The 17914-nt window shown below is 34.5% G+C and overlaps 2 protein-coding genes across 2 annotated transcripts; both read right to left on the reverse strand.

Annotated features, from left to right (window-relative positions):
- Positions 1 to 1444: 1444 nt before the first annotated feature.
- On the reverse strand, positions 1445 to 3157 carry LOC142504384 (uncharacterized). The gene is made up of 3 exons (XM_075617259.1): positions 2539 to 3157; positions 2378 to 2433; positions 1445 to 1495 (listed from the first exon to the last, which is right to left on the reverse strand). Exons 1-3 carry the CDS (start codon positions 3155 to 3157, stop codon positions 1445 to 1447), a joined length of 726 nt encoding a protein of 241 aa, XP_075473374.1.
- Positions 3158 to 5474: 2317 nt separating this feature from the next.
- LOC142504385 (uncharacterized) lies at positions 5475 to 7065 on the reverse strand. Its single transcript, XM_075617260.1, has 2 exons — positions 6727 to 7065; positions 5475 to 6641 (listed from the first exon to the last, which is right to left on the reverse strand). The coding sequence occupies exons 1-2, from the start codon at positions 7063 to 7065 to the stop codon at positions 5475 to 5477; spliced, it is 1506 nt and encodes a 501-aa protein (XP_075473375.1).
- Positions 7066 to 17914: the final 10849 nt, after the last annotated feature.

A 17914-nucleotide genomic window follows, 5' to 3' on the forward strand; every position in this document is an offset into this window, starting at 1 on the left:
AAGTTCTAGCTGTGAAATAAAAACAACATGCAAAAATTCATCAAGCATTTCTCTACAATTCTAAAAAGTGTTGGTTCCACGTGCAAAATTTGAGATAATAAAACCCGAAAATAAAGAATAAACTGAACACCGAGATTTACGTGGAAAACCCATAAAAATTATTAGGATAAAAACCATAGGCAAGATGAAAAGAATTCCACTATAATATTTTGTGGTGTACAACTCACTCACTGTGTTTTCAAAGAGAACACACCCTCTCTTAATACAGGAGAACAAACACTTCACAAATATTATAGAACTAAGCACTCAAATGCTATAGGATGAGAGAAAACTCGAAGAAGGGACGATTTCAGAATGAAGGGGGGAGCTCTATTTATAGAGCCCTTTGTCCGTGTGAAAACGCGTATAAACTCCTCTGAATTTTCATGCGGATTGTCAACCCACGTTTTTTATGCTGCAACTTGTTGTCCCTACTTTCTTTGAATATTCCTCTGCCGATATTTCTCCCACTTGGAGATTTGATTGAGAATCAAACACATCTCTACACATCTTTTCAATCTTGTCATTCCCTACTACTTACGTTTCTATTTGGCCACTTGAGGATCTATGAAACAACCCACTCCCATGTCATTTAAATTAAAAGAGATAACATATGCGAAAGCCTTTCACTGTAAAGGGAAAAAACTAAGTGTTATTTACATCAAAAGTTTTTCAAACTTTTCACATGACAATTCATAAAACATCATTACCATAATGTAATACATTTTCTACAAAATACCAAGTACTCAAGACTATTAATGTTTAACAACACAACAAAAGTGATATAAGTAAAAAATTTCCCCTTCCATAAGCCATATGACTTCTTCTCCCTTGGACGATCCGCTTCAATCCTTTTTATCACCCGCATCACATGACATTAACTGGAATGAGATAAAACTCAGTAACCAGAAAGCTGTACATAACAAGTTCATATATATGGGCTTGGCTTGAAACATGGCTAAACAATGGCAATGAACAATGAATCATACCATCTTCAATGAACAATAGATAACAAAGCTATATAGATGGTATTTCATGGCATGAATTAAAGGAAAGTAAATGATAGTTCTATGACATGTGACCTGTGACATGTGGATAGTATCTCTTTGATATATAAATATATCAAAACTGTGAGAGATACTCATAATCATGTGATTGGTCAATGACATGCATGAATTACTATCATTCATTGGCTTTAATCGTAGGAAATTTCATTGAGGCATTTTAACAAACACTTGGTAGGAACAATGAATTAATAGCTCCTTTGTCAATGAATTCAATGATAATCCTTGAACAATGAATATATAACAATATACATATCAATTATATGCCAATGGAAGGAACTAATTAATAATAACATGGCTTGATACATATAAAAATCATGTGAGCACTTGAAAAGAAGCTTCTACTTACAACCACAAGCACAATGGTTGCTAATGTAACCTTGATTGAATTCCTACATCAATAAACACAATAATAACCAACAATCATCAACATTAATCCAAGAAATCAACAATTCAACTTAACCCTTTTATTACTTCAAACCCTTCCAACTCCAAGAATATAAAAGTTCTTACCTTGTAGCTTGAAGTCTAAGGTAGGAGACACTAAAAATTCCACTAGAACCCTTGAAAAATGAAGTAGAGAAGTGGGGAGAAAATTGGAGAGAAAAAGGGCATGAATCGATTTAAGAAAAAGAGAGAATGATAGAATGAAGTAGAAGCCTCTAGAATCATGTTATAAGCCTTCAAAACTACCAAAAACGTGTTTTCTATGCCATAGACACGGACCCCGTGCCCCCCCTCCATGTATAGGTCCGTGTACACACTGGAAATCACACATTTTGCTTGGCAAGACCCGGACCCCGTGTAGGGGTCCGTGTATGGGTCCGTGTACCCACTGCCAAGGGCCAAAACTGCATTTTTTCTTCCGAATTAGCCAAAGTGGTAAATATGAAAGTTGTAGCCCTATGTCTTTTCTTGCATCTCCAATTGGCCTCATGTCATTTGAAGGTCTGAGTAAAAATTATGCTCATTCTCCCAACATGTGTCAGTGCAAGAACAACGAAACACACGACACATTTCGGGCCACTTTTGGCTCGTCTTCCCTAATGATTTGAACAAAACTCAAAACATGAAAGTTATAGCCTTATATCTCATATTTCTAATAGAAGTGGCCTCATATCAATTGGATCAATATACAAAACATTATACTAAAAACCACAACTACTCCCACATTTTTCATACCGTTTCTGCACTTTCATTTCCTATTTGGCTCAAGATCAACTTTCTATTCTACCCATTCATTCCATAATCATCACCAACTATGAACATAATACCAAAACAATAACCATAAACAATGACCATATAATAACCATTCCAATAAACATATTTCCTAAAAACCCAACCAAAAATAATATTATAAACAATAAAATGCTAAAAGGTTGGGATATTACAATCTCCCCTCCTTATAAAAATTTCGACCCCGAAATTTTCTTACCATCGAATAAACTAGGATAACGATGTTTCATCTCCTCTTCCGGTTCCCATTTGGCCTCTTCAATCACATGATTCCTCCATAGGACTTTCACAAGTCCAATTTCCTTGTTTCTCAACACTTTAACTTTGCGATCAAGAATTTGAACCGGTATTTCCTCGTAGCTTAGGTTAGGTAAAAGATCCAATGACTCGTACTGAAGAACATGAGATGGATTAGAAAGGTACTTACGTAGCATAGAAACATGGAAGACATTATGAACTCGATCCAAGTCCGGTGGCAATGCAAGACGATATGCTAGGTCTCCAACCTTATCTAGAATCTCAAATGGCCCAATGTATCGAGGACTTAACTTATCTTTCTTGCCAAATCGCATAACTCCCTTGAGAGGAGCTATCTTAATAAATACATGATCACCAACCTCGAATGCTAAATGTCGTCGTCGAACATCGGCATAACTCTTCTGTCGAGACTGGGCGGTCCTCATTCTTTCTTGGATCAACGCCACAACATATAATGTTTGTTGAACCAACTCAAGGCCCAACATCTTCCTTTCACCTACCTCTTCCCAATACAAAGGAGATCGGCAATTTCTTCCATATAAAGCTTCATAAGGTGCCATGCCGATAGAAGACTGCTAGCTGTTATTATACGTGAACTCCACCAAAGGCAACTTGGAATCCTAACTTCCCGGGAAATCAATCGTACAAGCCCTTAGCATATCTTCAAGAATTTGGATAACCTTTTCTGATTGACCGTTGCTTTGAGGATGGTAGGTGGTACTAAAAGCCAATTTCGTTCCCAAGGCTCGATGTAAACTCTTCCAGAGCTCAGATGTAAACCTTGGATCACGATCTGAAACTATCGATACCGGTGTTCCATGAAGTCTCACAATTTCCTGAATATAAGCCTCGGCATATTGATTCATAGAATATGTCGTCTTGACATGAAGAAAATGAGATGACTTGGTCAATCGATCCACAATCACCCAAATAGAATTGAAGCCTTTCTGAGTTCTTGGCAACCCGACAACAAAATCCATAGTTATGTGCTCCCACATCCATTGTGGTATAGGCAAGGATTGTAACAAACATGCCGGTCTCTGGTGCTCAATCTTAACCTGCTGACAGGTTAGACATTCAGAAAAAAATAACATGATATCTTTCTTCATACCTGGCCACCAGTAAAGACATCGAAGATCTTGGTACATCTTGGTACTACCGGGATGTAAAGAATATAGCGTTGTATGAGCTTCAAGAAGTACAACTTTTCGAATGTCATTACCCATAGGAACACATATCTTACCTCGAAAGGTCAATAAACCATCACGATTCAACCCAAACTCCGAAACTCCTGTCAGATCACTTTTCCTCTTCAATTCTAATAATTGATTGTCAGACTGTTGTCCCTTCAAAATTCGATCAAACAAAGTTGAGTGAAGAACTAATGCAGATAATCGAGCCACTGTACCTGAAGATACCAAGTTGATCTCATTTCTTTGCAAATCCAGCAACAAAGGTTTAGAAATCATAGAACCCAATAAAGAACTTGACTTGCGACTCTAAGCATCAGGAACCACATTAGCTTTGTCAGGATGATAGCTTCTCATTTCTTTGCAAATCCAGCAACAAAGGTTTAGAAATCATAGAACCCAATAAAGAACTTGACTTGCGACTCAAAGCATCAGGAACCACATTAGCTTTGTCAGGATGATAGCTAATGGTGCAATCATAGTCCACAAGTTCCAACCACCTCCGCTGCCGCACATTCAATTCCTTCTGCGAAAACAAATAACTCAAACTTTTATGCTCCGTAAATATTTGGCATTTCTCACCATATAGATAATACAGCCAAATCTTTAAAGCAAAAACCACAGCCACCAACTCCAAATCATGAGTGAGATAATTTTTCTCGTATTCCTTTAACTGACGAGAAGCATATGATATCACTTTCCCACGCTGCATTAATACGGCACCTAACCCCTGCTTTGAAGCATCTGTAAACACAACAAAATCTTCAGTACCACAAGGAAGTACTAAAACAGGGGCAGAAGTCAACTTATCTTTCAATGTTTGAAATGCTTGTTGGCATTCTATGGTCCATTCAAACTTGGTAGCTTTTCGTGTCAAACACATCTTCGAAAAATCCGCTATGAATCTTCTGTAATAGCCTGCTAAACCAAGAAAACTTCTTACCTCTGACACTGTCTTTGGAATGGACCATTGCTTAATAGCTTCAATCTTAGAAGGATCCACCGATATTCCTTCTTTCGAAATAATATGGCCCAAAAATACCAACTGCTCCAACCAGAACTCACATTTCTTTAACTTGGCATACAATTGATTATCTCTCACCACTTGCAACACAATCCTCAAATGCTCGCGATGAAGATCTCGTGTCTTTGAGTAAATCAAGATGTCATCAATAAAAACAATGACAAAACTATCCAAATATGGCTTAAAGACACGATTCATTAAATCCATGAAAACTGAAGGAGCATTGGTTAGTCCAAATGACATCACAAAAAATTCATAATGGCCATACCTCGTTCTAAAAGCAGTCTTTGGTATGTCCTCCGTTTTTACCTTCAATTGATGATATCCAGATCGAAGATCGATTTTCGAAAACATGGTGGCTCATTGAAATTGATCAAAAAGAGAATTAATACGTGGCAAAGGATATTTGTTCTTCACAGTTACCTTGTTGAGTTCCCGGTAATCAATGCATAACCTCAACGACCCATCTTTCTTTTTCACGAATAAAACCGGAGCTCCCCATGGTGATGAAGTAGGCCGGATAAAACCTTTATCTAATAGCTCATGTAATCGATTCTTCAATTCTTTCATCTCAGTCGGAGCCATTCTGTACGGAGCCTTAGAGATTGGAGCTGTACCTGGAATCAAATCAATAACAAACTCCGTCTCTCGATCAGGTGGTAATCAAGACACATCATCTGCAAATACATCAGGATAATCCTGAACCACATCAATATCCTGTATTTGCACATTACTTTCCTTTCGCACGTCCAACACTGAAGCAAGAAAACCAATACACCCTTTTTGCAACAATTTAGTAGCTTGTAGACAAGAAATAATAGGAATACTCATCGAAGAGCCTAGACCAACAAATACATCATTCTCATGGTCATCGGCTAAAAACTTCACTGTCTTGCCCACATAGTTAATCACCGCATGATATGCAGATAACCAATCCATACCCAATATAACATCAAATGCAACCGTCGGAATAACAATAAGATCAGCAAATAATAATCTAGTACCCACTTGCACAGAACATGCCTTAAGAATACTAGTGGGACAAATTTCATCACTAGAGGGCAACACAATATTGAAGTGTAATGGCATAACAGTAGGTTCAACATACAAATAATACATGAACACTTCAGACATAAAAGAGTGTGTCGCACCAGTATCAATTAATGTAAGTGCTTCCTTGTCGAAGATTAAAATATTACCTGATATCACTGACGAATCAGGATTAGCACTTTCTTTGGTCATTGCAAAAATCCTTCCTTGAACTCTTCCTTGATTCGAAGAAAGAGGACACTTCTGTGCTGTGTGCCCCATTTCCTTGCATCTAAAACATCGACCACTACCAACCAAACATTCACATTTGTGTGGCTTGCCACACTTAGGGCACAATGATTGCTCTGTATCTGAAGAAGACAAAGAAGACTTATTGCGATGCTCCATCTTGCCTTTTTCTTTGTGGCCACCTCGCACATTAATACTTGTTTCTTGCCCTCTAGCTTGAAAAACTTGCCTCCTTAACTGCCGTTCCTTCTCAATTTCTTGTTCATCATGCTCGGCAAGTAAGGCTCTCTCAACAATGTCTTGGTAGGTGATCACCTTGGACATATGAACATCTCTTCGAATCTCTGAATTCAAACCACGAAGGAAGTGTTCTCCCTTATCTTTGTCGTTTTCAGTTATAAAAGGAACAAAAACACATCCTTCTTCGAACTTCAAAATATACTCAGCAACAGACATAGCATCCTGCTTCAATTCAAGAAATTTCTTCACCTTCTTGGCCTTGACCTCTCTTGAAAAATATTTGGTGAAGAATAATTCCTTGAACTCATCCCACTTTAATTCTCGAACATTAACTGTAACCTTGGTGGCTTCCCACCAGATACGAGCCGCTTTCCCTCATAAACACAGTACAACTCACTCTATCTCGATCAGTGAACTTCAGGTGGTCAAATATAGCCTCCAATGATTTGACCCATTCTAGAGCTACAAGTGGATTGGCACCACCGATAAATTCAGGAGGGTTCATCCGCCTGAATACTTCATACGAACCACCTTCGGTGTTTTCCACTCTACCCTGTCCTCTTTCTTGACCACGACCTTGATTTGGATGGTGGATACTCAGTAGCTGTTGAATTTGTTCATCATGTACCTTCGATTGTTCTTTCAGTAGCTTACTAAATTCATCTACGACTTTTACAGTCTTATCAATGGGAGGGGACCTTTCGTCCCCTTCAGTAGTCTTTCGTTTAGGAGGCATTTCCTACACATAAGCTCACTTTAACATAGACAGGAAGAAGTAATAAATCAATAGCAATGAAATCAAATCATTTTCCAATGTTAAATCAATAGATGCAGGATTGAAAACAAACCGGATTGTCCTAGGTAGAAGAAGTCATATATGGCCCAAGAAAATTGTGCTCTGATACCAATTGAAACAACCCACTCCCATGTCATTTAAATTTAAAGAGATAACATATGCGGAAGCCTTTCATTGTAAAGGGAAAAAACTAAGTGTTATTTACATCAAAAGTTTTTCAAACTTTTCACATGACAATTCATAAAACATCATTACCATAATATAATACATTTTCTACAAAATACCAAGTACTCAAAACTATTAATGTTTAACAATACAACAAAAGTGATATAAGTCAAAAGTTTCCCCTTCCATAAGCCATATGACTTCTTCTCCCTTGGACGATCCGCTTCAATCCTTTTTATCACCTGCATCACATGACATTAACTGGAATGAGATAAAACTCAGTAAGCAGAAAGCTGTACATAACAAGTACATAACACATAACCAGTATTAGATTTCTTCTTATCAGGATCACCTGCATAATCTGAATCGACATAGCCCCTGAGTGTAAAATCTGATCCTCCATAACATAATGTAGCATTTGAGGTACCCTTAATGTATCTAAGGATCCTCTTAACAGTACTCCAACGCTCTCGTCCAAGATTTGCCATATACCGACTAACTGCTCCCACTGCTTGAGCATTGTCCGATCTTGTACAGATCATGACGAACATCAAACTTCTCACTGCTGATGTATATGGTACTCGAGACATCTCCATTCTCTCTGCTTCACTGCTAGGACACATCTCGGAGGATAACTTGAAGTTAACAGGAAGAGGGGTCGATATTCGCTTACTATCTTGCATGTTGAAGCGTTGCAAGACTTTCTTCAAATAATTTTTTCTGCGAAAGCCAAATCTTTCTGTTACTTCTGTTTCGGTGAACTTGCATCCCTAGAATCTTGTTTGCTGGTCCCAAGTCTTTCATATCAAATTCCCTAGCCAACTGTGCGTTCAATCCTTGGACATGATCTTTGTTGGGGCTTGCTACCAATATGTCATCCACATACAACTGCAAAATGATATAATCATCACCAGACCTCTTGAAATACGTACAAGGGTCTGCACTCAATTTGATGTATCCAAGGCTCATGATATAGGAATAAAATCTCTTGTACCAACACCCGGCGCCTGTTTGAGACCGTACAGAGATTTCTTCAACATGCAAACCAAGTTCTCTTTGCCTATTTTCGCAAAACCTTCTGGCTGAAGCATATAGATTTCTTCTTCAAGATCTCCATGAAGAAATGCCGTTTTCACATCTAGCTGTTCTAGATGTTGGTCAAACACCACACATAATGCCAGCACCACTCTGACTGTTGTAAGCCGAACCACAGGAGAAAATATCTCATTGAAGTCAATGTCTTCTTTCTGAGCATACCCTTTTACCACCAATCTAGCACGATACCTCTCCACTTGGTTATTGCTATCACGCTTGATCTTATAGACTCATCTGTTTCCAATGGCTTTCCTTCCTCGTGGTAGTGTAACAAGATCCCAAGTTTTATTCTTGTCTAATGCCTCCAATTCTTCTTGCATTGATATCATCCACAAGGATACATCCGAGCTTTGAGTAGCCTCGTGAAAACTCGATGGCTCACCATCCTCTGATAATAAATAATATGCAATATTGCTTTCAGTGACATAATCTGAAAGCCAACCTGGTGGTCTTCTGTCTCGAGTTGACTGCTTCACATTGGAAACTTCATACTCAACATGTTCTAGTTCTTCATGCTCTGGTAATGCTTCACAAGAAACTTGATCTTTGTCTGTATTATTTTCCACCTAAAAAATAGTAGTTTCTGAATTCGGTGTGCCTTTGTCTCCCTTTATTTTATCTTCCTCAAAGATAACATCCCTGCTGATGACAAGGTTGTGGACAGTAAGATCCCACAAGCGAAACCCCTTTACTCCATCAGCATAACCCAAGAAGATACATGTTCTAGATTTCGAATCCAACTTCGATCTTTCTTTCTCATTGGACTTCTAAATGTATGCAAATGAGAATAATCTGTCGGCTTTCCAGTCAACATCTCCATCGGAGTCTTCAGATCAATCGCCACTGAAAGAGAACGATTGATAATATAACAAGCGGTTTTGACTGCTTCTGCCCAAAATGACTTTTCGAGACCTGCAGTTCTCAACATAGCTCTCGTTCTGTCCAACAAGGTTCTGTTCATCTGCTCCGCCACTCCATTCTGTTGAGGTGTGTAAGACGTCTTAAATTGTCTTTTGATACCGTCATGTTGACAATATGCATCAAATTCGTCACTAGTATATTCTCCTCCATTGTCAGTTCTCACACACTTGATTTTCTTTTCAGAATCAAGTTCAACCCGTGCTTTGAATTCTTTGAAGATCTGGAAAAAATCTGATTTCTTCTTGATTGGATACACCCAACATCTCATTGTAAATCATCAATGAACGAGACAAAGTATCTCGCTCCTCCTAGGGATACAACCGGTGCTTGCCAAACATCCGAATGAATCAGCTCCAATATACTTTTGCTTCTGGCAGTAGAAGTACCAAACTTTAATCTGTGTTGTTTACTGGTAACACAGTGCTCACAAAAGGGTAGTGACACTTTTGTAAGTCCCGGCAGCAGCTTCCGTTCTGAGAGAATTTTCAACCCTCGTTCTGACATATGCCCGAGATTTCTATGCCATAACATTGTTAATTCTTCTCTTGAACCAATTGATGCAACATCTAGTTCTGCCTCTTTGTGTGTTTCTCCCAAAAGTACATACAGATTTGCAGAAACTTTTTCCGCCTTCATAACCACAAGCGCACCCTTCACAATTTTCATGATCCCGTTCTCGATACGAGTTTTGCACCCGATGTCATCCAATTGCCCTAAGGACAAAAGATTCTTCGTCAGTCCCTTCACATGTCGTACCTCCCTGTATGGTGTGAATGATGCTATCAAACATCTTTATTTTGATAGTAGCGACCCCAGCGATTTCCAAGGCATAATCATTTCCCATGAATACAGATCCTCCTGAGACTGGTTCATTATGATCAAACCATTCTCTTCGAGACGTCATGTGCCACGTCGCTCCCGAATCCATAATCTATGTATCACAAAATTTTCGTCTGCCTTCTGCAACTGTTATTGCTTCGCTGAATAATATTTCACCACTGTCTGAAGTACTGGCCACATTTCCTTGAGAACTTTTATCGATACTTGTACACTCTTTTTTGAAGTGCCCTTTACCACCACATTTAAAGTAGTAAATATTTTTCTTCTTACTTATCGACTTTGATCTACCTCGTCTTTGACTCCCACTGGAGTCACGGTCCATAAATCTTCCTCTTATCGGTAAAGCCTCTTCTTGCTTCGATATTACCAATCTATCTTCCTTATTCTTGCGCCGACTTTCTTCTCCGAGAACCGCAATTAAGACATCGTCGAATCTTAGAAAGCCCATAAGAATATTGTTGGTTATGTTAGTGATAAGTTGATCATATGAATCTGGTAGGCTTTGAAGTAGAAGCTCCGCACTTTCATTTTCCCTTATTTTATGCCCCATGGAAGTGAGTTCGGCAAATAGAGTATTTAGTGTATTGATATGGTCGGTCATCGATGAGGATTCCACCATCCGAAGAGTATAAAGTCTTCTCTTTAGGAAAATCATGTAGTGTAGCGACTTGAACTCGTACATCTTTGTCAGAGTATCCCAGATAACTTTGGCTGTTTTTATCTCAGAGATACTTGACAAAATTTCGTCTGCTATAGTCAAGTGTAAATTGGCAACATCATTATCATTCATCTCGTTCCACTTTCCATCATCTGTAATTTCCATCTGTCTATCTCCAATAGCTGCCAAGCAATTCTCCTTTCTTAAAACTGAATGTATCTTTATTTCCCCCAGCATAAAATTGCTTCCATTGAACTTTGATATCTCGTACATTCCCGCCATTATGTCTACAAAAATTTTAATAGACTGGACAAAATAATCCCGCCTTAAATAAAAAATCTCAAAAAATCTTTTCTGATGTGGAAGATCAGTCTAGGCTGCAACCACGGAGCATACTCAGAATTTTAAGAAATTTTAAACCAAGGCTCTGATACCACTTGTTGGTCCAACGTGCGGAATTTGAGATAATAAAACTCAAAAATAAAGAATAAACTGGACACCGAGATTTACGTGGAAAACCCATAAAAATTATTATAGTAAAAACTATGGGCAAGATGAAAAGAATTCCACTATAATATTTTGTGGTGTACAACTCACTCACTGTGTTTTCCAAAGAGAACACACACTCTCTTAATACAGGAGAACAAACACATCATAAATATTATAGAAATAAGCACTCAAATGCTATAGGATGTGAGAAAACTCGAAGAATGGATGATTTCAGAATGAAGGAGGAATCTCTATTTATAGGGCCCCTTGTCCGTGTGAAAATGCGTATAAAAACGCGTTTTCTCCTCTGAATTTTCCTGCGGATTGCCAACCCACGTTTTTTATGCTGCAACTTGTTGTCCCTACTTTTTTTTTACTATTCCTCTACCGACAAAAAGTGCGGCTGAATTACCAATGACTAACTTGGTGGATGATTTCTATTCCACTGGCAGATAGGTCCAAAGAAATCTGGATTTTATCATTGAATATGTTGATGATCAATGACATCAGCAAGATTCTCCTCTCGAGGCTTTTCTATCTAGTACTCCTACCAACTCATCTTCTTATGATTAGGATTGACTAGATGTTCTTGTGCAGTTGGATTGATATCAGGAACTACTCTTATAGATTTACTTATTCTCTTCTACTTAAGAAGGAATTTACTAAAAAAAATTTATTTTACAGCAGTTTGTAGCAACTCACTTCAGCTATGACTTATATATTGTTTACACTGAAACTCTTATATTCAAAATAATAATTACAAACACTGCTGTTGTGAATCCTTATATTCAACCAATATCACAACACTCAAAATCAGATAGCTTGTCAAGTATATATTTAATTGCTATGTAGCATAGAATTATCTTTGGTTATCAAAACATTTCTTGAAAAGTGTGCATAAGTGAACAACTTGAATATGTTCATATAAAGTGCTCGAGATATTGTGTTTCAAATTATTGTTCAATATTTCAGCAGTCTCTGATGAAGAAAAAATTCTTCTTTATATATTTGAACTCTTCCAGCGCTCAAATCACTTTCAGCGTTTAATTTTTATTTAGTCGATACAAAAGTAATTTGTCTTTTTGTTTCTTTTCTTTTCATAATACGTCATAATTAATGTTCGTAATCTATCTAACTACGATGATTAAATGCTTTTGATAAAGTTTATTCATGAGATATAATGATTGACACATATCTTTGTCTTATTTAGAAGACATTCTTGAATGAATCACTGGAAGACTTTTGATATTGTGCATAATTGTTCAAATGATCTTCTGACAAGTCTGGCTAGTAGATAAAAGAGATAACTTTATTATGCAAGCGAACCAACTTGAGACCATATGCAGCTTGAGCATTCTAAAATGAATCCTAGAAGCAACTCGAACCTTATAAAGGTTGTATAGATCGACTTTGGAATTTCTAGCTGGTACGACAAATAGTCCACCCAGAATCTTGAAATTGAAGCAATTCAGCTTGAGTTCGAGACATCCAACTCGAAACATATAAATACAATAAAATAGGAGCCGATATCTGAAACAACTCGATGTTGTTTGTTGTCGTCAAAACTAAGAATTTTACTCTAACCGGCTCAATCTGCAATGTCACGCTCAATATCCAACCTCGAGTCAGATTTTTCTCAAAATATATGTCTCTTGTACAATTTATTGAGATTTCTAAAACATCAAGAATCACTCTATTCATGTTTAAATTTGAGGACTAATGCTCAATCTAGCACAACTATTTGGCCAATGTATGTCAAGATAAAAATCTTTCAAAAAATGCTCGCCCACGATTCCAATGACAACGGATTCTTCGAATTAGAGCACCCGCATTGGTGAGTGTTATAACACCCACCATCTCATCAAAAATCGTAGGGTCCACATGCCACATACATATTACATTAACACATCTATTCTCTCACGTTCATTTTAACATTCATACTTATTATTTGTAGGTCCCGCTGTCCACTCATTCATCTCATTCTTACTTTAAATTAAATATATTCAATTTCAAATTTTTTAAGAAATTTGAATTATTATTGTTTTATATTAATAATAATATGTTTTTATATATTTAGTACGTAAAATAATTTAATTTTATGAGTGTCATTTATTTAAAATTAAACATTTATTATAAACCTAAAATTAAACGGTACAACATATAATAATAAATAACACTTGCATAAAAATAAAAGAAAATAACACTTAATTTCCGAATTTTTTTTTAAAAAATACAAATTTGAAATTTAAACCAATACATTAAATAACATTAAATAAGGAAACTTCATCACGTGTGTGGGGCCCGCGTTCAGGGACGGTTTGTGAAAATCCGTCGCAAATAGCGATGAAAAACCGTCGCTAATTATCCAATTTTTTTTAAAAAAAAAACTGACACAGGAGCGTTCAATTGTTTGAACGCCCCACACCCTCTAACGCCCACTCACATTGGAGAGTGGGTGCCCTTAAGGAACCACCTGACATTATTAATTCCGCCATCAACAATATATAATTTTTTAAAAATAAAATTGGTTTTCCAGATTATGTTGTTGCGGCTGCGGGTTCCATCGACTATTTTAAATAGTATTTGCAAATGATTAAAAAATGATTATTGACTTTTACTTTACAAATTTACAAAACATTGTAAAAGAAAAACGAATAATCATTTTTTTAAATATTTGTAAATACTACTTTAGACACGCTCTGCTCTACACATCTCCGATTATATACATCGTATAAAAGTCACCCGAGAATAAACCACCATAAAAAATTTATTTTAAAAAAACAAAAATATAAGAAAATCGTAACCAATTGAATTGAAACTACCCACACATTTTTTTGTATTAATTTTTTTCTCTCTTTCTAAAGGAGTCGGATTACATTTTTCATTTTTTTAAAAACATATTACATTTTTGCATTTTATGATTAGATGTATGATTTTTCCCGCGCTGCCTGTGTTTCACACCTAAAATCGGTCACCCAAATCCGAAAAATTCGTAATTTTTTTTTTTTGAAAACTTCGTAAATTTGTAATTTGAAAGTAAAACCTAATTCACAAATTTTTGGAATTCATTTTAATAATTTTTTAGGGTGGAATTAATTTTAAGATTTTGACATTTGTGCTTATGCTATCGATTTCAATTCATGGGAATTATTTAAAATCTCTCTTTAAGTTGCGTTTGGATTTGGAGATTTAGATTAGACAATATTTAAAAGAATAATTTGAAATAGATCCATACTAGGATGTATTTGAAAATAATTATAATGACTCAAAATAAATAAATAATTATATTTGAAATTCATTATCAATTGAATTTTCTCAAAAAAACTAACAAATTTATTATATGGATTTGAAATATTTAACTTCAAATTCATCAATTCAAATATAACTTTAATATCTTGTGCACTGGCGGAGCCAAGTGTTGCTCCGCCTGGTCTGACAAACAGTCCACCCATAATCTTGAAATAGAAGCAATTCAGCTTGAGTTCAATGCATCTAACTCGAAACATATAAATACAATAAAATAAGAGCCGATATCTGAAACAACTCGATGTTGTTTGTTATTGTCAAAACTAAGAATTTTACTCTAACCGGCTCAATATACAATGTCACGCTCAATATCCAACCTGAAGTTAGATTTTTCTAAAAAAATATATGTATCGTATACAATTTATTGAGATTTCAAAAACATCAAGAATCATTCTATTCATGTTTAAATTTGAGGACTAATGCTCAATCTAGCACAACTATTTGGCCAATGTATGTCAAGATAAAAATCTTTCAAAAAATGCTCGTCCACGATTCCAATGACAACGGATTCTTCGAATTAAGGAACCACCTGACATTATTAATTCTGCCATCAACAATATATAATTTTTAAAAATAAAATTGGTTTTCCAGATTATGTTGTCGTGGCTGCGGCTTCCATCGACTATTTTAAATAGTATTTGCAAATGATTATTGACTTTTACTTTACAAATTTACAAAACATTGTAAAAGAAAAACAAATAATCATTTTTTTAAATATTTGTAAATACTACTTTAGACACGCTCTGCTCTACATATCTCCGATTATATACATCGTGTAAAAGGCACCCGAGAATAAACCACCATAAAAAATTTATTTTAAAAAAACAAAAATATAAGAAAATCGTAACCAATTGAATTGAAACTACCCACACATTTTTTTGTATTAATTTTTGTTCTATCTTTCTAAAGGAGTCGGATTACATTTTTCATTTTTTAAAAACATATTACATTTTTGCATTTTATGATTAGATGTATGATTTTTCCTGCGCTGCCTGTGTCTCACACCTAAAATCGATCACGCAAATCCTAAAAATTCGTAATTTTTTTTTTAAACCTTCGTAAATTTGTAATTTGAAAGTTAAACCTAATTCACAAAATTTTGGAATTCATTTTAATAATTTTTTAGGGTGGAATTAATTTTAAGATTTTGACATTTGTGCTTATGCTATCGATTTCAATTCATGGGAATTATTTAAAATCTTTCTTTTAAGTTGTGTTTGGATTTGGAGATTTAGATTTGAGAGAGTGTTTAAAAGAATAATTTGAAACAGATCCATACTAGGATGTATTTGAAATTAATTATAATGACTCAAAAATAAATAATTAATATTTGAAATTCATTATCAAGTGAATTTTCTCAAACAAACTAACAAATTTATTATTATGGACTTGAAATATTTAACTTCATTCATTCAAATTTAACTTTACTTTGAATAGATCTTTTGTGAGACGGTCTCACGAATATTTATCTGTGAAACGGGTCAACTCTACCGATATTCACAATAAAAAGTAATACTCTTAGCATAAAAAATAATACTTTTTCATGGATGACCAAACAAATAAGAGATCCGTCTCACAAAATATGATCCGTGTGACCGTCTCACACAAGTTTTTGCCTTAGACTTTTGATTCCGATTATATCAAATAAGTTTAGAATATGGTTTTGTATGTGTGAGAACTTTGTGTTGACAATATTATATTTTGTTATCGTTTCATGTTCATGAGTTTCTGATATTGTAAGATTGCTATCAAATGACACATAATAGTCATATATAATACTGCATATGCAACGTTGTGTGTCTCAGTCATTAGTATATTATAAAAATGTTGTATGATATTCTCCGAGGAGATGGTTGGAGTATTTGTATACATACAATGAATATTCGTTTTATGTATAAATTATGTGGATGAATATTAAACTAGAAAATCACATTTTTCAGTATTTTATATCGAGCATATATTGATATATATATAATTTTTTTTTACTCGTTTTGGATAATGACATTATATCATTTAATGACATGATAAATAACCGAATTAGAACATGTACCCTCACGACATGTAATAAAATTAAAATATAAATAAACTTTATATCATTTAAAATGTAAAATATAGTTGATAGTTCACATTAAATGCTAGTCCTGTACATTGAAATAGCATGAAACACCTAACGGAGAATGTTATTTAATAATCATGAAATTTTTGTAAGACTATTTTACAAGTAAATTTTGAGAGATATATATTTTATTTCGTCATTTATGAAAAAAAACATTACTTATTATTATAAATATAAATATAAATGACCGTAATGTGACCATATCACAAAAAACATATTATATTTATATTTCTGTGTATGTTATATATATATATATATATATATATATATATATATATATAAACTGCTAAAATAGTTTGTATCATGAAAAACACATTGACTCAACAGTTATATCACATGTTGGATATTTATTTAATGTTTTTCAAATATGCTTTTTTTAAAGGCAATATATGTCGAATCTACTACATGAATTAATAATTTTTTGTTAAAGTGATGTATTCAGTCCGACGATAATGTATCTTAATTTGTTTTTTTAAAAAAATTAAATTTTTTATATTATTTGATTATTAGCGATGAAAATTTTAAAATGTCAGTAACAACGAGTTTTCTTGTAGTGTCTATTAAATATTATTGATAAAAAATATCAATAATCAGATCGATGATTGAATCTTTTTATATTAAAAAATAGTTCAGCAGATCGGACCGAAAAACCGTTATATTATATAAACAATAATATATTATATTTAATGATATATTTTAAATTTTAAAGATTTAAAATATGTATATAAATAAAATATATATTTATCTAAATTTAAAATCTAGACAGAAAATATAATAAAATATATTTATGTTTATATTTTTTTAGAAAAATAAATAAATCAAAATAATGTCTAATATTAATAAATAATATTTTTAATAAAGTTAAAAATTTAAATAATCATATATAGATATATAAACAAAAAATAAAATTTTAAACATGATAAATAATTTTTTTGAAAGAAAATAAGAAAAATAAGAATATGAAAAAAAATTAAAAAAAGTTGAACCAATCGAACCGACGTTGAACCGGTTCACCAGCTCAAGTCTTGTCCGACAGTTTCCTGACAAGTTCTGACCCGTCTGACCGTAAAAACGATTTATAGAATTTTTTCGATTAGGACTCACGATCGATTCTCAGTCGACTCGATCTATCCGATTTTGAAAACACTGTGTGGATGACACAGCCTCCACCAAACTAAAGTCTAAGAAAAAATCATTAA

This window comes from Primulina tabacum, chromosome 9 (assembly GCF_025594145.1).
Source record: "Primulina tabacum isolate GXHZ01 chromosome 9, ASM2559414v2, whole genome shotgun sequence".
In the NCBI taxonomy this organism is placed as follows: Eukaryota; Viridiplantae; Streptophyta; class Magnoliopsida; order Lamiales; family Gesneriaceae; genus Primulina; species Primulina tabacum.